General features: G+C 35.7%; 1 protein-coding gene across 50 annotated transcripts in view; it reads right to left on the minus strand.

Annotated features, from left to right (window-relative positions):
• LOC129745126 (cell adhesion molecule Dscam2) overlaps positions 1–24,447 on the minus strand; it is a 212,790-nt gene that overhangs the window by 112,319 nt on the left and 76,024 nt on the right. For 12 of the 50 annotated variants that reach the window (XM_055738019.1, XM_055738022.1, XM_055738016.1 and 9 more), the window contains exon 6: positions 11,817–11,940. The exons of 17 other annotated variants lie outside the window; for them this stretch is intronic. In XM_055738019.1, coding sequence (XP_055593994.1) covers positions 11,817–11,940 — 124 coding nt within the window. Of the gene's footprint in view, positions 1–10,489; positions 10,611–10,829; positions 10,954–11,529; positions 11,654–11,816; positions 11,941–22,600; positions 22,725–22,876; positions 23,001–24,447 lie in introns of all 50 variants that reach the window. 21 more of the 50 variants (XM_055737979.1, XM_055737983.1, XM_055737982.1 and 18 more) reach the window with 5 other exon arrangements.

A 24,447-nucleotide genomic window follows, 5' to 3' on the forward strand; every position in this document is an offset into this window, starting at 1 on the left:
TTGGAACCGGAAATCCCTGAGCCTGACAGAAAAGAGCAAATGTGGAATGGCTAGGTTTCTTGATGGAACTAATACTGGAATCGGACGCGAAGGTTGGAGCTTTCGATCCAATAGGTTCTACGAAAAAAGATTTTTCAAATCCATTGATGAATTAGGAAGATATTTAGGCACTAAAAGTACACATTCTTTGGAACAAAATGCCGGAATGTTCCCGCTTACAAGAAGTAGAGTACCCTGTGTTTAAATTTGTGGTAGAGCAAAAAAATCACCTTGTAATTGGAACCGGAAATCCCTGAGCCTGACAGAAAAGAGCAAAGGTAGAATTGCTAGGTTTCTTGAAGGAACTGGTACCGGAATCGGACGTAAAAGTTGGAGCTTTCGATCCAATTGGTTCTAAAAAAATAACGTTATTCAGAGTCGGTAAAGCGTCAGAAAAGTGCTTAAATGCTTTTATATTGTGTGAAACAAATGCCGGAATGTTTTGATATCTTTTATATCTTCAAGGAATGCTTACTTGGTAACGGGTACTGGAAATGCCTGTGCCTGACAGAACAACGCCAAACTTGCGTTGCTTTGCTTAACAAAGGAAAGCGTCTTCGTTTCGAAGTTGAAGGTGGGTGCTTTGGAGCCAATTGGTTCTGGGAAAGAAAGGTTCTTAGTTTTCTAGAAATTTGAGACCAACTTTTTCAACCTGAATGTTGCGATAAAATTTTCTGCGTCGGTTGTGATTCTTTTTTGGGGAATCACTTCAAATTTTAAGATTGAAGAATAATATTTAAACGAAAATATAGTTGAAAAAAACCCTATCGACCGTACCTTGTTATCGGAACTGGAAACGCCTGAGCCTGACAGAAAAGAGCCAAACTAGTGTTGCTTGGTTTCACAAACGATAGCGTCTTGTAGTCGAAATTGAACGTCGGAGGTTTGGAGCCAATCGGTTCTAAAATCAATATTACCGGTTTCAAACATCGTTTGCATTCGAGTAGAAGCAAACTACCTAAAGAAAGTTGGGATAGGACTTTCCTGTTTTGTGTTCATCAAATTTGAATTTGATTAAAAAAAATATAATTTGGAACGTTTGAATACTTGGTAACCGGAACCGGAAACGCCTGCGCCTGACAGAACAGTGCCAAACTGAAGTTGCTCGGCTTGACGTAGGTGCTGCTTCTGGCATCGTTGGAGAAAGTTGGCGGTTTCGATCCAATAGGTTCTAAATACGAACAATAACATAGAAGTACGCGCATGAGAGAGTTTCTGTAGATGACCAAAAATATAGGATTGGAATCGTACAAAAAGCCTGAACGTCTTTCTAGGGACACAAATTAAACCTCTTGCAATTTTGTAGATAGAAACCTGAGTTGTCGGTTCTTAGTAACCAAAACAAACTGGGACCAAAGCGAAGGATTGAGTAATAAATTTCTTAGAAATATTTCAAAAGCTAAATTAAATGATTAAAAGATTTAATGCATGTTTTTCTCACAGTTGAACAAAATTCGTTGCGAAATCGGTGTCATTTGCGTCTTGATGTATGTACATATGAACCAGGGAATTTAAAAATCGAAATTTCCTATTAAAGAAAATTTGTCCGGGAAAGGGATCTTCATCAGTTGTGCTTGATTTAATACCATGGCATATAAGCACTGGGATATTTGAAAATAAACATAAACATAAACAAATAGATCATAAACATTCCAGAATGCCCGGTTTCATTTGGGCTCGCCCGGTTTTTCAAAAAACATAACAATTTTTTTTTACCTTGATTCATCGATATAAATTTGCAATTATTTTTTTAATTTTTCGAATCCTATACTCGATTTTTGTCAGGTTTTTGGGCAACAATACCAGGATTTGCTCTGGGAAGCTTAGTATATCAGGATAGCTCAAAACAAAGGTGGCTAGATTGCCCGGTTTTATCCGAGTTTGCCCGGATATTTAATACAAAATTTAGCAACAGTTCGGACTGGCCCTGATGCCCGGATTTCATTAAAAAAAGCCCGAATTTTATCCGGATATATTCACATTATTCGGCAACTCAAACAAAAAAACAAAACAAATTGTTTTGTAATTATTTTTTACTTCCATAATGATTTTTTTGAGCAAATTTAGCAAAAATAATTATGTAAGGAAAAGCCTAAAATACGATTTAAAATTTGTCGATATGATTTGATGGAAATATTTTTTTTTTCAATTTTCTTTCTTGAATTTTGTTGAGTAATTTCTGGGTTTGAAACAAATTTGCCCGGATAGTGCCCGGATTTTTGGTCGTCAATTGCCGGGATTTGTCCGGCCCGAATACGTACTCAGAGCTGGTAGCGGTTTGACAATGAAAAAGTAGGGACTTTAGTGACCAAAATTTGAAAAAAAGTGACCAAATAGTGACTTTGAGGACCGAAAAAAGTGACCAAATTGTGACTATGTAGAACGAAAAAAGTAACTTTGAAGTACAAAAAATGTGGGGGGGGGGTTTCGAAATTCAAATTAAGATAAAAATAATAACAATACAACAAATAAAAAATTGAAAAGGAAAAGGTTTTCTTACACCGTTTGTCACTCATGTTCAATACACAAACTAAAAAAAATACTGATAAACAAAATTTTGGAAACATACTACAATGAATGTTTCAAATTTTCGATAAGTCAAGAAAGTAAGAAATACATTAGTTTCAAAAGAATTTCACAGCAAATTTAAAATAAAAAAAAACTGAATTCTAAAATAAATGTCCAATCTTGTACAAAACTTACCATGAATAGATGTTAGGAAAATGATAATTATTGTTAATTTTTATTCACCTAAATTTGGAATTCTTTTCCTCATTTTCAACTGGAAGTTTAGTGAGAAATTCCGCTGTAATTTTTTAATTTGAACAAAAAATATTTAATCACGATTTAAAATGTGAATTACCGATTACTGAATAAGAAATAAATTTTGAACAGAATTTATTCAATGTTCGATGGTTTAATTTAATTTGATAAAAAGAAGAATATATTTATGATTATTTTAAAAGTGCCAGTTATATAAGCCAGACATAAAACCTTTGATAAAGTAAAATCCTCCAGTTATCAAAATTTCATTTTTGAAGCTTCAATAATGACTTCATGTTCTACTTCACTTGTTAGAAAATGAGTAATTACGTGAATGATAAAAACTGATGAAAAATTAAAAATAATGAGTACAAAACTTTTGTTATTAATATTGAAAGCACAAATCAAGTACAAATTTAGTTAACATTGCGTATTAAAATTTATTTTTAAGGTTGCTACTTAGAACAATTTTTCAAGCTTTTTAGATTGATTTAAAAATCATGATCGATCCAAGAAACATGAACAAAATATTAATAAAAAGTTTTTAAATTTTCAATCGCAGGTTTTAAGGCTTTAAATTACAAGCTCTGAGTATTTTGTCTCTTTTGATTAAAATATTGGGTCCTGAAAGAACAGAAGGTTGAAATTATGTTTTATTATTAAAAATTGGGAGTTAAAGGCTTATGGTTGAAGAACACGAAAATTCAGAATTTAAAAACAAGGAAACAATATTTAAAAATATGTCTTAAAAATTTAAAAAGTTTGATTAAAAAAAATTCGGCAAGTTGATTAGAAAATTGAAATAAAAAACTGTACAATAAAATTCGGTAAATTTATTTGAAGATTGAAAAAACAATATGGAAATAAAAAAGATTAGTTTTTAAAAACATTTCAGGAAGAGTTTTTTCAATAAACATGTTTCACTATAACCATTTTGGTGCTTATTTTTTTAAAATTATTGATTTGGTAAATAGTGTCCTTAACTAGAAATTTTGTCAAATTCGGCCGAAAACATTTAGTTTTGGTGATAAAGAGTTTATTACTAGGGGATTTTTTTTTATTATCTGACAATTTGCGCCGGGGGTCTTCAGATTTTCCCCAAAATTGAAAATTTGGTTCATTTTTGCGACCTAAAAACATGTGTATTTTTTCAGATTTCTAACTTTTTTATTTTTTGAGTTAGCTTCGGTTTGATTTTTTTGAAAATAAAAAATAACCATTTTTCAAAGCTACATAACTCTGTTATTTTTCAACGGAAATTAAAAAATAGCACATCAAAATGCATTGAAATTTTAACAGCTTTCCAACTAAAATAGTTGAAAAAAATTAAATATTGACCTTCAACATGAAAAGTTGTAAACAAACTTTAAATGGCGTCTAAAAGTACCGTCTGCACCACCGAATATTTTGCAAAAAATACCGTTGTATAGCTCAATTTATGATGCAATTTTCATCTGAAGACACCAAAGTGGGCCATCAATTCCTTGAAGAGTTATGAAAGAAATAATGACAATAAATCTCTCTTTTTGCGACGAGAACAAACAATGGTCGAACAACTACACTCACATATGGAGGTAGCGCGCACTTCTAACAACATGGAAACAAAAGAACTTACCAAAGCAGGTAAAAAACACTACTTTTTCGTGCTTTGTAGAGTGTTTGCGGCATAGCTGGCTTTAAATTTGAACCAAATTTCTTAGTATTGTATTGTTAATGTGATATAAAAAATAATGGGAATGTTGCTTTTACAACCTGGTCATATGGTATATAACTTATTTACTTTTCGATCAAAGATCATTGTGAAGCATAATCAATGCCAATAGTAAAAGGTTCAGTCCCTGTGTTTGGGATCACACAAATGTGATTAAAAAATGAAATATAGACGTGCTTTACATAGTTTTTATATCGGGAGCTAAGCACTGGACACCAAAATGTAGAAATAATCGAAGAGCTCAGTATGGCCAGCCCAGGCTGTAAAAAGCATCATTCCCATTGTAGGTAATATGGCATTGAAAATATGATACTTTTACCGTATTCGTTTTCTCCATTCGCCCAGTTTTGAGGTTTACCATACTAGAACGAACATAACTCGTCGTCAGTGTTCTGCTACCTTGATTGCTCACAAACGAATCTTCAGTGTTCCACCGTCCATTTTAAATCAAATCTGGGGAATTACGGATGCAAAACTGAGCGCATAAACTTCTCAAAAGGACAACAAAATTCGCAAAACTTGTTGTGACCTAGTACAAAACTGGGTATAAACAAATAAGTTATTAGATTTTTGAATATAACATGAAGTTAGTTTAGCTGCAACACTCTACCGCCCCTACTTTCATAACAGTCCCATATGCAAAAACAAGCAAGCAAGAAAATCAGCTTTTCCTGTTTTGAAATACATTCTTAAATTGTGATCACCACTTTCGGCATAAACGAAAATCATTTCTAGGTTGTCATAATAAATCGTAAGACCTGAAATTTTCGAAATTGGGTTATTGGTAAGGTCGAGCGCACCATTTTTATTCATTATGGGACTGTTAATCGACCATATTTGAAACCTTTTTCAAATCTACTCGCATAACAGTCCCATACAGGGTATTTTTTCTCACCAAGCTACTTTCTAAGATTTAAATTTGATCGTTTTTGAACTTCTAAATTCAATTTTCAGAAAAAGAAACATACTTCTGGAAAAATATCGTAAATTCCACATTGTATGTTGAAGCTTTTTACGATTTTTGATTGCATCCGATAGTTTTTCGCTCAGGAAGTCATTTCTAAGGAAGTCAGACCTGCCTTCGAAAACTAGTGTGCATCATTCGACATCAAGCGAATTTTATTTTTTTAAATGATTCACAGCAATAAATCAAAGACTATTTCGCCGAAAGAAGCATTGAAAAGTAACCAAATCCGTGGTGTTTCACATATGAGACTGTTATTCGGGTATATTTCATATGAGAAAGCCACAAATTGATAATTTTTTACGAAACTTCTAGAACAAAACCTCTTTTTTAGTGTTTTATTTTGAAGCTCTATGTATACCTAAAATGACGAAAATTCATATGGGACTGTTATGAGAGTAGAGGCAGTGTACAAAGCACGAAAAAATAGTGTTTATACCTGCTTTGATATGTTCTTTTGTTTCCATGTTGTTAGAAGTGCGCGCTACCTCCATATGTGAGTGCAGTTGTTCGTTTTCGTCGCAGAAAAAGAGATTTATTGTCATTATTTCTTTCATAACTCTTCAAGGAATTGATGGCCCACTTTGATGTCTTCAGATGAAAGTTGCATCATAAATTGAGCTATTCAACGGTATTTTTTGCAAAATATTCGGTGGTGCAGACGGTACTTTTAGACGCCATTTAAAGTTTGTTTACAACTTTTCATGTTGAAGGTCAATATTTAATTTTTTTCAACTATTTTAGTTGGAAAGCTGTTAAAATTTCAATGCATTTTGATGTGCTATTTTTTAATTTCCGTTGAAAAATAACAGAGTTATGTAGCTTTGAAAAATGGTTATTTTTTATTTTCAAAAAAATCAAACCGAAGCTAACTCAAAAAATAAAAGTGCTAGAAATCTGAAAAAATACACATGTTTTTAAGTCGCAAAAATGAACCAAATTTTCAATTTTGGGGAAAATCTGAAGACCCCCGGCGCAAACCCGTCAGATAATAAAAAAAAATCCCCACTAGTAAAATCAATCATTGATAGATAACTGATTATGGAAAAATATCATTACAAGTATCTTTGACATCACAGCAGAAAGTGTAAAAAAACCTGATTCTATTTAAAGCTCATCAATTGATTCAATGATTTTGATTTGAGTTTTTGTATGAAAAAAAAGTGCAGAAACTTCTCTAAAGATTTTTAATTATTTTCAAAAGTCATTTCAATAACAAAAGCTGATAAAAATATTGCATACATATTTAGATTCGGGGAACCCAAATTAGTTGAAATTACCGTTTAAATTCATTGCACCTAAGAAAAATGTAAATTTTGTGGCCTTGTGTAAATTTTTAAACCCTTTTTTTAAGTATTTAGAAGAACAAAAAACACGAAATAAATTTGAGTATAAAATGGTTTTTTAAGGAATATTTCATATCAACATAACATTTGTTATGACATAAAAGATTTAAAAAAAAATGGTTCGTTTCAATCTTAAACTTAGTTACACTTCTTAATAAAAACCCATTCTAAAGACGAGATAGGGTTTTTGTATATCAAGTTTTGAGTTCCAATACAAAAGGTTGATCGAACTAAAAAATAAAATCTACAATCAAAGTTAGTTTCAATTCATGAACGTCAAATAATGTCGTAGATCGAAATGTCTCAAGCCAAGGGTGATTCATGCCGAAATTCCGCCGGAGGCAAAAAATTTCTAACTGACTGATCAAAAAATTAACCGTTACTACCGTCAATATTAACACGCGCAATTAAAATTACTCTTTCATTGGTTTATTTTCGGTGAAAAAAGTGACTTTTGGTGATTAAAGTTACCATTTTTCGGAAAATAGTGACTTTAGTGACCAAATGATGAAAAAAGTGACTTTTTAGTGACTGACCCAAAAAAAGTGACCAAGTCACTAAAAAGTGACTCGCAACCAGCCCTGCGTACTGGAAAAAATCTGTAAACCTTACTCTAAAATAAACCATCATAACAAGCAACGCCTTTCGTTTGTTCATTGACTTTGTCCTCACGTGAACACAAACAAGCACATGGAAAGGCGGGAAAGGGAAAATGTGAAGATGAATCAAGATAAGGGGCGCTCCAGTCAACCTAAGATTCAGGATTGTACGTGATGTTAGCATAAAGTCCCTAAACGTACAAATTATAGTTCAAATGGTCACTAAATTAGACAACGCTTAAAGCAGTCGTTCAAGTAGACCTGCTCCTCAAAATTTTGAAGGATAAAAATGGAAACAACGTCCTATTTTAGCTATCCGAAGTTTTCGCACTTTGTGATGAACTTCGTATCGAAGGATTGGTTCAACTTTTCAAGGCGTTTATTCATTGTAAATATGGAAAGATAATCATATCGCCAGAGAGCAGTGAAATAGCATGCAGTGTGCAGTTTGCATGTTGGTACTAGGGAATCAAAAAAATCGCAGTGTCGATTTGATTCCCTGACATGTACGCGTGTCCTCAGAAGTTAGAATTAACACTGGAATATTTTGAAGTATGGTATTTCGGGATAGCTCGGAACCATCATAAGAAGCACCAAATTGACACCTTTTGAACCTTGTTAACATATTCTTTACGTGAGCGGTTTTGTGAAAATGTAAAGAGGAAAAGGTTAGAGGCGGTCAAGTCAACCAAAGATTTGGATTAGTGCGAGCTTTAATTTGTCCCAAGCTTAAAAAGAAAATGGTCAAATGGTCTCCAAATTAGAGAACGCTTAAATCAGTTGCTTAAACAGACGTGATCCTCGTTATTTTGAAGGATAAAAATTAACCAAAATATGTTATAAAGCATACTCTACTTAGTTTATAACTTTTTTGTTTTAATCTTGACAGGATCCCGGTGTTCCATATAACTGAATCAAGTTATTTAATCTGGTCCGCAGATAAAAATGTCAGTTTTTATTTCTGCTCTAAGAGATCGACAACCAAAAACTTTAAGTAAACTCAAAAGTATTATTCGTTTCGCAGCAAAACAAAATCATACCTGTACACCGGAACCGGAAAAGCCTGAGCATTGCAGAGCAAAGTAACGTGGCTAGCCGCGGCGCAACTGGTCGCATACTGGGTAGCATCATTAGCGAAAGCGGGAGCTTTCGATCCAATAGGCTCTAAAGGGGATTGGATGGGACAAGATGTCTCTTACGATTTCGTCTTTGAAAGTAGGTTTCCCCTGTTTGAGGAGACCTAAAATTACCTGAATATCGAAACAGGATACGCCTGTGCCTGACATAGCAAAGCAACCGATCCGTTGATGGCCGAATCGATGTAGTTCATGGAATTGGTGGCGAAAGAGGGCGCTTTACTGCCGATTGGTTCTGTTGATGTTTTTTGTTTTTTTTTTATCAATATGCAAAATTCGAAACTTGCACATTACCACGCTTAAATGTTGGGACTTGGATACTGCAGTGTGCGAAAATATTTTTTTTATTTATTCTGAGTAAAATGTTAAAATGAAATATGATGAATAAAAAAAAACACATAAAATTAAAATTACTTAGAGACAGTTCCAGAAAAGTTTAATCAACTAAGAGATTAAAAACTTTAAAAAGATTAGAGAATCTTCGAGATTCATGAAAAAAGCCCTGTTTACGCTCATAAGTCACGTAAAACTCACTTCCTAAGTAATCAAAAGATCCATGAAACACGCTCTTAAAAGCTTACTCAGCTTTTGCGATGATAGCTAAAGCTTATCGATACTTTCAAGTCTCATTATAAAGCTAAGAAGAAAGCTATTCAGCATCTCAGTGAGACTAATAAAATAAAAATGGGAATTTAAAATATTTTTCTTCCTTTGCATCACTCAAAATGCATAGAAGATCCAAATTGGGGCCGCATGGAACTTAAAAGCTGAACAACGCTTCATTGCAAAGCACATCAAATGCATTTCAAAGACACAAAAAACTGCCAAATGTTGCTATTACAGACTGTTTTGAAATTGGTATAAAATTCGCTTAAAAAATTTCAGAGGGGAAGTTTTTTCAATGTTCTTTCCCTTAACTCAGCAAAACGTGAAATTTAAATGCTACTTTTTAAGTAATTTTGTGCCTTTTGGTTCCTTGGGATAAAGTTCCTTACTCAACTTTTTTGGTCTGTGATGACTATTTTAAAGATAAACGGGGGAATAGGTTAGCAATACCCCTTCCGGAAACCTTTATTCAGCCTGTATGGAACATTCAAAGAACATAATAAAATTTTAAAGAAAACTAGCGTCTATTTCGAGATTTTTAGAAAATTATAACTTACTTAAAAATGGGAACCGGAAATGCCTGAGCTTGACATAACAACGCAATACTGCTGTTGATTGCCGTATCTAGATAGGTCATAACATTTGAACCAAATGACGGCGCCTTACTTCCAATCGGTTCTTAAATGATGGGAACAAAACAAAAATGGATCCTCAAATTTAGTAGGTATTCATAAATGATTTGAAAAATAGACCTGAATGCTTTCGAATAAGGTACCACCGGCTGCTGTTGCGTCCACGGCAGGGATCACTTACTTGTAAATCGGAACCGGAAACGCCTGTGCCGGACACAGCAAAGCGAACGTTCCATTTACGACACTTCTCACGAAAGCCATCGAATCCGACGAAAAAGACGGCGACTTAATACCGATGGGTTCTGCGTTTTGATGAAGAATTATAATAGTTGAGGGCCTTACTTTTCCTTATAATACTTGTTAACAAATTGCCCTGAATGTATTCGAAAATAGAGAACCCAATGTGCGAAAAATGTGCGCCTTCTAATTGGAAACGTACCTGAAGACAGGTGTCGGGTAGCCCTGAGCTTGACAGAGAATAGCTATGCTCGAGTTCATCGGAGAATTCGTAATAGTGATCACTGTGCTGGAGAATGACGGAGCTTTGCTGCCAATCGGTTCTGGAAGTTGAAAATTTGAGGAAAATTTTCTAGGCGTGTCAAGGTTTACAAAGCCTTTTGGTTGCGATAGGATTTCCTGTGGATTTTGCTCAACTTAGCGCGGAATTAAACCTTGAAATATGATGAAAAGTACCTGAATACAGGAACTGGAAACGCCTGAGCCTGACAGGTTAGAGCCATTGTAGAGTTGGAGGGAACCCGAATAACTGCAATTGCTTCCGTTGAGAAGGAAGGAGCCTTACTGCCGATGGGTTCTGTAGAATGTTTTTTTTTGTAAGTGTCAATTTTACTGTTTAATGTAAACAAACTACCGAGATAGAGTACCCTGAGATTGCCGCGAAGCAAATAATAGCTGGACTCTATGATACATCAAAGTTTGGAAGAAAAAAAATCGTTTAGAATATTGTTGACACTTTACAAGTTTTCATGGACTTCATCGTATTGCTTTTTTTATAAGATAAGATCAATCGTACCTGAAAATGGGCACCGGAAAGGCTTGTGCTTGGCATGTTAGAGCCGTGCTAGAATTCCGATGGGTACGAACGGCAACCGTAACGGCATCGTTCGAAAAGGAAGGCGATTTACTGCCAATTGGTTCTGTGAAAATCGGGAGTAAAATTACAAGAGTGGCATAAGAATAATCGTGTAACGCCTTTGTTGGAATAGGGCAGGTTACCATTCATATTAGTTTTAAAACAAACTTCAAAGATAATGAATTCACAAATATTCCCATAAAATCGATCTAATCCCTGCTTTGAAAACCTTCATTGAAAAATCAACCTAACAATATTGGCACTGTTCTCGCTTTCATAAACTTTCGGTGCAACACATGTGTGTTAACTAACTTTGAGCAAAATTCTGAAGAGATCAAGTCTGAAACTAAAACATATTTACTCAAACAAACTAAGCCATACCTAAACACCGGAACAGGAAATGCCTGCGCTTGGCAGGTCAGCGCAGTGCTTGAGTTCACTTCCACCCGTACGCCCATCATCATCGCTTCACTGGCAAACGATGGCGATTTGCTACCGATCGGTTCTGTGCAACAATTTTTCTATATTAATTTGAAGCTTTCAACAGTTCACTGTTGCAAATTTACCATCATATTGAAATGATAGCAGTACCCTATGTTGCCGTCTGATTTTTTTTTCTGATTTTCGGTAAAACAATTACCTGAACGATGCCACCGGATAGGACTGTGCTGGACAGAAAAAGACGACGCTGGTGTTCAGACGCCTCTCCATCCAGATTTTCTTACTATCAATCGACAGGACCGGCGGTTTCGCACCGATGGGTTCTGTAAACGATGATGCGTAAATAGACTGCTAACAATGAATGGCCATCAAATCGACTGAATGTTGGTTTCGGCAGAACAAATTTCTTTTCAAACACCTACACATTTACTAAGTCTTCCAATGAATAAATCGCTTAAATTGTAAGCTATTAAGGCAAATAGGTACCTGAAGACCGGAACCGGAAAGGACTGTGCCGGACACAGCATGGTAACATTGGCACGATACTTCACCAATAGCTTTCGACTTTCGTCACCGGAGGTGAGTCTGGGGGCCACACTTCCAACCGGTTCTGAGATGGATCAGGCAAAAGAAAGGAAAGTTGACGATTTAGGTGGATGAATTTGTCATTTTTTTGTGTAAGACATGAGCAACTTTGCCTCTGAATGTTGGGGTTTTCAATTGCTTCCAATTAAAAAAAGTTCCATAGAATGTAAATATGTGTACAGTCCACAGCACTGATCCATAATGTCGGATTTAAAAACAAACGATAAATGAATAAGTGGCCGAAGATCGGAATGATCCATAAAAGTATGAAAAGAAAAGAGTCCAAGATCAGGAGCCATGGCCAGGATTCAGGATACTGATCCAAAATTAAAAGCCGGGATCACGAATAACAATCTAGAACCTTTGCATGATTTAAGACCATATCCTGATTTTTTGGTTGTAAAGTATGTTGAAGTGTTAACCCGCAGGAACTTTTTTTCAAAATCAAGACTTTTTTGATTACTTTTTCTGTTAACTGATTCATTTGATTCATTTGATCGAAGGAAGGAAAAATTTACTTTTTTTTAAATTTATTTGATCATTGGGATTTTAACATCATTGGGGTCATTCATCCCAAAAAAAAAAAATAAAATTAGTCGATAGCCTTCCTTCGGCATAAAAATAATCGATTTGCCTTTTTATCACTCCACCACAGTTTTTGCGTGATGGCACGATTTCAAATCCAACCAACACATAGTATCAACTTTGTGGGAACTATTTGAGTGTTTTGTAGGGAAAACGGGCATTTGGAGGCAGTCTTCTATGTACATTTAGCCATTCATCGTGTCGATCGTTATGAAACACTCACTGACTTGCAGCTTCCGCAGATCGTCAGCCTTCTCAAGAACTAGAAATCAAATTTTTATTAATTTTTTCCACCTTGTTTATCTCCGGAAAAGACAGACGAGACTTGACAACGGAAAGGTTATGGCTGGAAACTAACCAAGTGACCGTTAAGAGTTTGTTTTGTGCAGTACTAAGTATTTCAAAATGTTTCCCCACTAGCGGTCCAAATATTTACCCATGATTTGACCACATTATTTTGTTTATTTTACCGGTGGAGCCATCAATGAAGTCAGGCCTGTTTGTTAGTCATATAGACGAACCAGTCCGAAAAATGTATCTTTTTATCACTTCTTCCACCTAAATTATCGAATTGCGCTTGATAAAATCTTGAACTTTACTCAACATAATGGAATCATTCATCTTCACTTTTTTATAAACTTTAGCTGACTGCTAGATCCTCTAGGTCTCTTCAAACAATTTACCATACGAATTTTGATTGAATAGTAGTGTTTCAGCTGTTTATGGATCCATTGGCACTTTCCTGAATTTTTCTCAATCCTACCCAAAAAAATTTTGTCAGTGAGCATCTGTATCGAATGCTATCTCAAAAACCATTGGACAGATTATCTGTTGTCAGACTAAATTTTGCGCATGCAGACATTACATTACTAGGAAGCTTTGCTGAAAATTTTATCAATTTCGCTCCATGCATTTAAAAACTATCAACAAAACGAAGTGTTGCATTTTTTTGAATTCACTCCATACACTGCAAAATTTTTTGTTCAACTAATGCATCTAAATGGTAACCCCTTATAATCAAATGCGAAAGAAAAAAAACCGAATATAGGTCAACCAGTCTGATTAATTCAAGACTCTAAAGTCAATAATAGGTTGGAAAGGTCCTTTCTTTAGTTTTTGTCATCACTTTTCATGACAGCCCGCCTGAAACCCGCCATATCTCTCATGTTTTTCTACCGGCTTTCAGACAATATTCTGCTACAATCAGTTATTTTATCAAAGTTTAAAAGTTGAAGTAAAAAAAAAAGGAAAGACATCACTACTTTAGAAAAAAAAAATTCCATTTAGTGATTGGTAAGCTGAATTTGAAATTTAGTATGTTTAGCGAAAAATGTAAAAAAATGTAAAAACCCGTTCTTTTCAATCAATTAACCGGTGGAACTTCGGTGGAACGAGCAAAAATTGCTTAACTTTTAAGAAGCATTAATTCCACTATCGAATATTTAAAAAAAAAATTGGAAAACCCTATTTTTTTGCAAAGTTACACAACCACATATTTGATGGTTTTCAGCTATTTATGATGTGTAATTATGCTATGCTCCATCACGTTGATAAGCTTTTTGATGAAAATCAGCTAGTACGTTGCTACTTTCTCGACATTTCACACATAATACGAAAAAAGAAATTTTATATGAGGCAAGTTTAGGAATTCTGTACTTGTTTATACTAAACATCATCAATGATCATGAGAATTTGACCTGAGGAGGCAGATTAGGTGACATGGAAACCATTTAATCTATATATACTGCCGTTCTAAGCAAGAATGTCCCATGTGACTTTTGGGTCTTTTTCACTTTTTTGCTGGAAACGGTCTCTTTTAGTGTTAACTTTCATATAAAAACACAAACAAGTATACTTTGTTCTGAACTTATACGAAATTTTCATCAAGGTGGTTGTCTTTATGTTGATAGTTCTACGCAAGAATGTCACACTAGAGAAAATTCTATGAAAAATGCAAATTTTCTCAAAAAATTCTCTTGATATGAGTTTAAACTGTTGAATTTAATGTTATTCACTGAAAAGAACACTAAAATAGAGGGCGGATGAGGAGCGAGAAGCCTTGAGTGTTTTATTCAGAGAAATGTTCACTAAACACTTTTCGGTAGGCACTACTTACAGGATCCATACTTAACTATACATTTTCATAAACAAAGAGGAACGTATTTCTCAAATTACGGTTTAGCATGAGTTTTTGGGAAAAAAATAAACCACGCAAACTTTTAAAATGATAGAAAAATGATAGTCGTGTGAAAGTTTTTCGTAGAACTAGCATCGGCATGCGTTCTGATTCTACGCAAAAGTGTCACACGGAGCATTTTTGGCTCTAATTGACTGTTTTTTTTTTGGAAGAAAACATTGTAAAATAATTAACTTGAACTGTTCACTACGAAAAAACTGTCGGTGAATTTTTAGTTTGAGAGAAAAATTGGAAATATAGCTGATATTTGAATCGCGTTTTTCTCGTTTGCACGTTTTTCCACATGGGACAATCTTGCTTAGAAACGGCAGTATATATATACATGAATTTCTGTCAGTCTGTCTGTCTGTCTGTTCTCATAGACTCGAAAATTACTGAACCGTTTGCGTGAAACTTGGCATATAAGGGTATTGGAGGCCGAGGAAGGTCCCTATAATAGTTTGGGACCCCTCCCTCTACCTGGAAGGGGGACTCTCATATAAAAGTAAAAAGTCTTCAGAACTCGACAACCGATCAAGTAAATCAAACCAAACTTTGCATGGGTGGGGAATAGAGTACGAGGAATGTTTCAAAGAATATTTGGTACCCCTCCGTCCTTCCAGTGAGGAGATAAGAAGGGGGAGGGGGCCAACCTTACAATTTTTAACATAACTAGAGAACTCATCAAGCTAATGGAACCAAATTTGACATGGGAGGGTAGTGGAATACGAGAAATGGTTTGTGATTATCACAGACCCCTCCCTCTTTCCAGTGGAGTTACAGGAAGGAAGGAGGGGGCTTTCATACCTTTTTTTATTGCATAACTTGAAAACAATTCGATCAAATGGAACCAAAATTTGGCTTGGAAGAATATTTGGGTACGATAAATATTTCTATGAATATTTGGCACCCCTGCTTCCTTCCAGTGAGGAGATAGAAGATGGGGAGGGGGCTCCTTTGCAATTTTAAACATTACTGGAAAACTAAATAGAACCAAATTTGGTGTGGGAAGGTATTTGATTAAGAGAAATGTTTCTATAATATTTGGAGAACCCTCCGTTCTTTCAGTCGAAAAATCTCAAGGGAAGGTACAATTACAATTTTTTACATTACTCGGGAACTTACCCAGCAAATGAAACGAAATTTGGCTTGGGAGGGTATTTTAGCTCAAGAAATGTTTCTTATTTTTTTAATTTAATGATTAACGGCATTTCGGTGAAGTATACATTGTAACAGGAACAATTTCGAATGAAATGAAAATTATAGACGGATTGATTAGATTAGGAAGCATGAAAGGTGTTGAAAATGAGCCAAGAGCGTGATTTGAGAAAACTTTCTTGCCGCACAAGACCATTTGTCCCGCACCGTATCATTGTCTAGAAGAAGCAAAGTCGATAGGCTGACTTTGCATTGACCTATACAATGATACTTGGATGGATCGAAGCACGTGTTTTTCGCACCCCGATCGGGGTCCTAATCTAATCTATTCGTCTATAGTTTTCATTACTTTCATTTGAAAATTCTTTCTGTTAGAATGCCGGTGAAGAAAAATTCTTCACCGAAATGCCGTTAATCATTAAATTAAAATCATAAACCAGCGGTGATAATCTGTTAACACAAGGTATGTTTCTGTAAATATTTGGTACTATTGCCTCCTTCCAGTGGGGTGATAGGAAGTAGAATGGAGGGGGGGGGAGGTTTTTTTTTGCAATTTTTCGCATAACTCGAGAACAAATCGAGCAAACGGAAACAACTTTGGCATGGGAAAGCATTTGGATACGTAAAATGGTTATTTGCTTATTTTAGACTTCTTTCTCATTCAATTGGGGATACAGTTAGGGAAGACGGACACACATTCGATTGTTTTGCATGAACCAAGAACTTATCTAACAAATGGAACCAAATATACAATCGACTAAAAGGAACATAATTGGCATGGGGGTGAATTTGAATACACGGAATGTTTGAACTTGATCCCCAAATTTGGCATGAGAGTGTATTCGAGCACTAGAAATGTTTTTTCCGGTGGTTTGGCTACCCTTCCTCCATTCAGTGGAACGATAAAAAGTGGGAAGAGGGTTACTCATACAATTTTTATAATATTTCGATAACTAATCGATAAAATGGAACGAAATTTGCATGGGAGCATATTTATGTACGGGCAATATTTCTTCGATGGTTTAAGACCCCTTTCTCTTGCTAGAGGGGAGATATATGTAAAGAGGAGAGAGGGTCACAAATTCTTTGAATAACTCGAGAACTTATCGAGAATGGGGCCATATATGACATGGGATCGTATTTGTATTCAAGAAGAGTTATTCTGATGTTTTGAGCCCGCCTTCCTTCCACTTGGGTTATAGGAATGGGGGAGAGGGTCACTCTCACAATTTGTATAATAATTCCAGAACGAATAGGTAAAATAAGTTTCCCGTGACGTTATTTTGTTTTCAAAATATGTTTCTATGTTAGTTTGAGACCCTCTCCACATTCAAAAGGGACAGTGAAGATTCCACATATAAAAAATATTTTGGCATAAGTCATAAACTTATGAAGCAAAAAAATCCAGAGTCATAAAAATTATTCAAACACGGATTTAAAAAAAATTAATTCAGATTAAAAAAAAAAGTTGCAATTATATTTTCAAAAAACATTTTATTGATTTTGAAAATGAATCGAAAATTTAGTGAGAAATTAATGAAGGTACCACAAATTTCAATAGTTTTTGGAAGGTGTAGCAAAGCTCACCGGGTCAGCTAGTTTGGTCAATAAATTGGATTTTTTGCCTGTACCAGTACTTGTGGTGTGAAAAGGCTGATAGAAAACGAACACTTAATGAAAATTAATTCCTCGGTACAAGGAATAGTTTGTCTGATAATAAAGTCTGTTTCACATAGAATCTGGTCGGATAAAATAGATCATCTCTCCGCAAAGAAATAACGTACAACAAAAGTAAAAATGTCATTTTGTAGGGTTTTTATTGCACTTCAAGGAAAAAAAATACATAAAAATCATTCGTCAGCTTTTCGGATGAATTTTCTTACTTTTTTTGTGATACCACTCATAATTTTCTGCACAGTACTGATGGTAATCTCATTCGCCATATTGTTCCACCACTTTTCCATTTGAGCGGTTTTTTTCATGGTTCTGCCACATTTCTTCAGTTTGCCCTTAACTATTGCCCAATATTTCTCGATGGGACGAAAATCCGGACAGTTTGGTGGATTGATACTTTTTTCAACAAAATTGATCTTGTTCTCCTTATACCACTTGACGACATCCCGGCTGTAGTGGCAGCTTGCCAGGTCCGGTCAGAACTTCACCGGACCTTCGTGGAACCGAATGAATGGCAAAACCCTCTTCTGGAGACATTCTTCTTTGTAAACATTTCCATTCATTGTGTCCACAGTGATGAAAATCTTAGTCTTCTTCCCACAACTACAGATCCCTTGCCAAATCATCAACTTACGAGCAAATTTATCTGCAAAAACAAACTTGAATCTACCCGCAACATTCCCTTTACGCTTCGCAAGGTAAAATTTGTTACCGGGTATTTGTCCAAAATTCATTTTGACGTAAGTTTCGTCGTCCATCAAAATGCATCCGTTGTACTTGGTCAACACTTTCTCGTACAACTTCCTTGCCTTGGTTTTGGCAACCAGGTTTTGTTTCAGCGTGCTGTTGGGGTGTTTGTTTGCATGATACGACCGCAAGCCTTCTCACAAACAAATTCGTCGAGCTGTACTGTGGTTCGTCTTGAACTTTTTCGCCAAATCACGCAAGGAGATTCCAGGATTATTGTGAACTGATCGAATTACCTTTGCTCGCAGCTTCCGGTCATATGTTCCACTTTTTCGCCTGGTTTGTTTTGCTAGATCCACCGTAAAGGCAGAAACACAATACAGCGTCGGTCGTCGCGTCACGTCAGCGGTCAACGCTGTCGATAAGTACTAAAACGCGGACGCGACGCACCCGACGATTTTTGCATCACAATTCAGCGTCAAGAGACATCTAAGATTCAGCGTCAAGAGACATCTAAGATGTCTCTTGACTCTGAATTGTGATGCAAAAATCGTCGGGTGCGTCGCGTCCGCGTTTTAGTACTTATCGACAGCGTTGACCGCTGACGTGACGCGACGACCGACGCTGTATTGTGTTTCTGCCTTAAGGGTCTCTCGGTAACGTTGCAGCACCGAATTTACAATTTTGGATATTTCAGGAATTTCGCGATCTTTACCCCTGACCACGTCGGTTTCTCTACGTGAGTGTGCAGAATTTTCTCTCGCCTTTCGCGTTCCATCGTCGATAACTTTTGACTGACTGCTTCGATCTTGGTGAAATTTTCACCACTAAGTAAATAAACCATCCGGATCAAAACACTCTCAATAGATTCGCGATGTGACAACTAGAAGCACTGCAGTAAATGAAAAGGTGCGACCAGATTCTATGTGAAACAGACTTTAGCACTAAATTACTCTTAAAAAAAGTTAGATGTATATGCTACGGCTTTACCACACCATTCGGTTAAAAAGTGTATTCGAACTTATTGAACACCCTGTAAAGCGACCAAATGTCTCTCAACATGAGTTTTATTTTATGTAAATACTAGCTGATTTTACCCGGCTATGCTCGGGTTCACATAAAACATAAATCTAAATGAGTCGTTTGACTTTTATAATTTTTATATTAACCTATATTATTATAAGCAATTTTGCGCATCTTTGGCCATTGTTCAGTTTTTTATTGAGATTATTCACTGTGTTTATCGTTTTCATATGATAGAAAAACTTAAAGGTATGAGCTTCAAGTTAAAAGACATACAAAATAATTTCCCTTGAAAGCTTATTCATCACGATGAACATTTTTTCATCCACCATTTTTTAGGAAGCTTGAAAAGATTTGGACTTTTATTTGTTATCTTCAAATGATCAAATTGTTTTGATATCTTTCCCATCCTGCCTCTAATAAAAATCTCTTTTGGATATCATTCCACTTTTCAAGACGGATGAACTCCCTGTACAATGGTATATTAGACCTTTATCTACTTTGAAATTTCTAAACAAACATCCGAATCTGGTTAAACCATGTTAAAGACTCACATTGCATGTTTTAAACTATTTGTGTACTTTTTCGCTTTTTACTTTCACACTGTTTTATAAGTACTCGGTCTTAAATGTGAAAATTCCACATTTAGTTTTTTGAAGTTTTTGAAAACAAACCACCTCTGAACCGAAGTAACCATTCTAATTTTATATGTGAGTTACATTTCAATGTTCCTATTCTTGGACATTCATTCCATTAATGCTTGTGAAATGTGATCAATTTTAAAGTTCATTTGTTTAAATTCGCAATACTAAACGGTTCTACTATAAGTTTTATCTAAATTGGATGGTGCAATTGAACAAATTGACTCAAAAGTTATAAATTGGCCAAAGAAATAGAACTGCATAAAACTGAAAACCTCAGATTTAATTAATAAAAGTTTCATGTAATGGATTTGTTTCCAACGGAACCAAAAGTTTTTCCAGATAATACACGATCAATTTTCTAATCCCCCGTTAAGATTCCCCGACGGCTATTAAAGCGTTGAAATCGAGGCCTTCAACTTATAACTCTGAATCTTATTATTTGTTTCTTTCTCTATGAGAGATTCTAAAAATTCGACAATAGTTGGAATTTATGAAAATCGGTTCATTCAGCTGAAGAAGTCAATTCACTGTTCACTGTTAAGTTCACTGTATATTTATGTAGACATTCAAAGCACCCTAGCGGCGGTAGGGAGCACTTTGAAAATCACTACAATTCTATTCAATATATTTCTAACAGGCTAGTTGTATTTTTCAATCCAAAATGTAGGCTCATTATTACATTTAAATATCTCCTACCAGTACCACGTGCTTATAACAGAAGAAGGAATAAAAATACCCGCCAAAATTCCCCCTTTCAAATTTTCAATGATCAGCAAGCTTTGATTTGCTTTCCAGTATACGTGAACTTTGAATGGTCGTTGATAATGCTCGGCCCATAATGATGATGAAAAAAAACCCGCCAAAGGAAACGAAAATCGGTTGCCAAAATGGGTGCCATGACTTTTGGTTCGTGAGAATAAAATAGAACGTTGTATGGGAGGGTCCTTTTTCTTAGGTGGGAGGGGCTCAGCACTATTACTAAAACCTTACCCTGGTTCAACTACATCTCTGTACCAAATTTCAAGCTGATCGGTTCAGCGGTGTGAATTTGTATAAGGTGCATACAAACAAACAAACATATATAGTCCAACTCATCTTTATATATTAGATGTAGGAGAAATGATCTTTTTAGGAGGAGAAATGATTTTTATTTCAATTTTTGGCACCAAAAATACAATTCGTGAAAATCTTCACTCTTTATTTAATAATCAAGCTGAAGAGGAAATTTAAAAAAAAATGGCATCAAAAAAGGAAAACGAAGAAAGAAGCAATTCTTCAACTTATTCCATTGGCTGCGCTAAGACTTCTTCAAACGATGAAACATGGTTTCATTTGTCTCTATTCAGCCAGTAAGCTGAAACAGCAATACGCTTAGCTTTTGTTCAGCATATTGTCGTTCTTAAGCCAAAATGTGTGTTGAGAAGACCTCAAGATTCGCCTCGAAAACGATGCCTGAATTCGAGAATTTGACACAGCGACGGAAAGGGGAAACGTTAAAGAGGTATCTAAAAACATTCAATTTTCAAAAATCCGCTTTACGATGGTCCAGTTTGTTCTATCTGGCGCTGTTGAGCTTGTTCTCAGTCTTAGGCACGAATTGGACGTTGTTGGCCGCATGGCACTCCACTTTTTGACGTAAATTTTTTCAAAAAGTCTATCATGGGATTAATGCTACTTTGAATTTAAGCAATTTTTGGTCGTTCCACCTTTTAACAGTGGTATGAGAAGTTGACGGGATTTGATACATTTAGGTATCATTGGATTTATTTTATTACAATTTTTGAACGATAACAATTTTGCACTAATACAGATTATTTAATACACTGACAGTCGTTACTAACTACCCTAACTAGCCCCATGGGTGGCCAAGATGTTCACTAAAATTGCATTATTTTGAAGCTAACGGGACAGCAGAAATTGATTTTTTTTTATGAAAATTTCGAATCATGGAGAGAATCTTTCTGTACATCTTAAAAGAAAACGTTTGCATAAATTCAGGGGTCAAAAAACATTTGGCCAGCGGGCCATGAGGTTTGGAATCCTAAAGACCTCTAAATATATGCATACATTTTTATTCTTGAATGTACTTGAAGAACCCACAGGCGGATCCATGATGTGAAATTCAGTTTCTGCTGTCCACTAGATTCAACTCAAGGCTATTTTGGTGAACATCTTGGCCACCCATGCTGTAGATAGTGTAGACAAGACACATAAAAGTATCAATTGTTAATCAACAACTTTTCACATTTAACTTGTAGATGAATAAACAGCACGCTACACAGAGATAAAGCAATTGCTCTTACTTAGCTATAATACTGCTATCAAAATTTTATTTCATATAACACAAAACGAAAGCTCCAAAAACCCAAACAATGATGGTTAGTCGAAAGCATCTCTCACCTAAAGACAGGAATCGGAAACGACTGCGCCGGACAAAGCAGTGTAAAGTTGTCGGCCGTTCGAGCCAGCAGAACACGCAACGTATCGCCCGAAGTCAGCCGAGGAGCGACACTGGCAACGGGCTCTTTTGTTTCACCGAGCGAGCACCACAGTAGGAACAGGAAGAACACACATGACAATAGACAAGAAATTAAGTGTACCGAGTTTCTATTGTCGAATGACCTACTTTCAGCTGGTGCATGAAGAACAGGGTACACTGCGTTGCTTGTTTTAGAAGCAGAGAAGCGAACTAAAAGAACTAGTGAGGGATACGAGAATTACAAGGTTTGAACGCTCACCTAAACACCGGAACCGGAAAAGATTGCGCCGGGCATAGCAATGTAATGTTCTCATGGCTTCTGACCTCCAGATTTCGGCTTTTGTCACCAGATGTCAGACGAGGCGCAATGCTTGCCAAAGGTTCTACATAGATGTACAAAGGAGCAGCCGTTAGCCGTTAGGTGCCATGCCAGTTAGCTGCTCTAACAGGTGCATTGCGAAGGTTTTTGGGACAGAGTACCCGGCGCTCGGTTGGCGGGTTTGCAAATTTTTTTTTTTACATAACCTATCATTACCTAAATACTGGAACTGGGAATGCCTGGGCGGAGCAGAACAGTGCTATCGTCAATTTGCGCTGGCCATCTACGGTAAGGATCCTGGATGTGGATGACAGTTTGGGGGCAACCCTTCCGAGTGGTTCTAGAAAGTGGAGAATAACATTCGTTTGTCAAACGCCGAAGTACAAAGTCGCCCTTTCCAATATACTTATGATGATGAGGATTACAGCTGAAAGCTTACACAGTTGTTGGGTGCTCTACAGGCGCTTTTCATAGCGATGTGAGTGCATTTTTGATGGAGTACATTCGATGAAGGCAATGAAACAGAGGAAACTATTTGTTTTGGTTAGTAGATACCTCATCCGATTTTACTAGGGTAAATGTTGCGTTCAATAGCCATGTTTTCATGAAATAAGCAACGAACGCTCTCTCAATTACTTTAACGGATAAAACGCTGCAAATTCAGACAGACTAGCACATAATTAGTTACTCAAGTTGAAATGAACATTTTTTTCGGTGGATTATCACTATTGTTGGTATTGACACAAAACAGAAAACTTCAAATCAATGCAAAGTGTCAGGCACAGTTTCCGCACGCGCGCGTTTTCTTTTTTTTAATAACAAAGCTAATTATTTACTTTTCCGATTGATTTTGATGTTTCGATACGCGATAGTGAGTTCATCATTACGTAATACGCGAAATTTTGTGCAAAACACGCAACACAGGGTACCCTATCCCAACATTCAGGCAATTTGTTTATTCACAGTCAATGGTTATTGGATGTTGTTGTTGTTGTTATAGTTGGTATTATGATGGTTTGTTAAATAGATGGAAAATATGGTTCTGAAATCTCAGATAACATTATCAGTAGTCAAAGTCTTGTAGAAACAAATGTATTCGAACTTACAATCTCAACTATACTTAAGTAATGACTTGAATTTTTTTTTGAAATTAATGCCGGACATCATTCAATCAATACTATCAAAAAATTTCTACGAATTTGACAACGAACGATTTTAAGCTCACCCAAAATGAGCAATGCCTTCCGGAATAAAAACTGATTCAATCGGCACATTTTGTTTTATTACGAGCAACATCTGGTCCATGCGTCATCCTCAATCGCCCAGTGACAATTGGGGCCGAGCTATAAAAAAAACAGAAAATTACTGCACTTTTTCGTTCCCCCACACTTCTTCTTCCTTTTTTTTACTTTCGATTGAAAAGACCTATGAAGTTGACCTATATTGGTCAGTATCGCTCAATAAAGTTGGAACTAAACGAATTGTGAAACTTTTTAATGTTCGAATGTAATTAAGTAGAGTATAAGACTTTTCTTCCAATAGTGTGTACGACTAAAAACAATGAGAATAAAAATTAGGCGTTGGTTTTTTTTTTCAAACAATCATACGTTTTGTTAACTTTTTTAAACTTAATCACAACAATAATAAAAGCTTTTAATTGCTTGTATTAGCGCATTCGCCAACGCCCAATATTGACTACTATCGTTTACACGTTCTCAATCATGTGTTGTGGGCTTGTCAGTTTCGATGACGAGTGTATGGGAGAAGAAAAAATGCATTAATCATTC

This window comes from Uranotaenia lowii, chromosome 2 (assembly GCF_029784155.1).
Source record: "Uranotaenia lowii strain MFRU-FL chromosome 2, ASM2978415v1, whole genome shotgun sequence".
Taxonomy (NCBI): Eukaryota; Metazoa; Arthropoda; class Insecta; order Diptera; family Culicidae; genus Uranotaenia; species Uranotaenia lowii.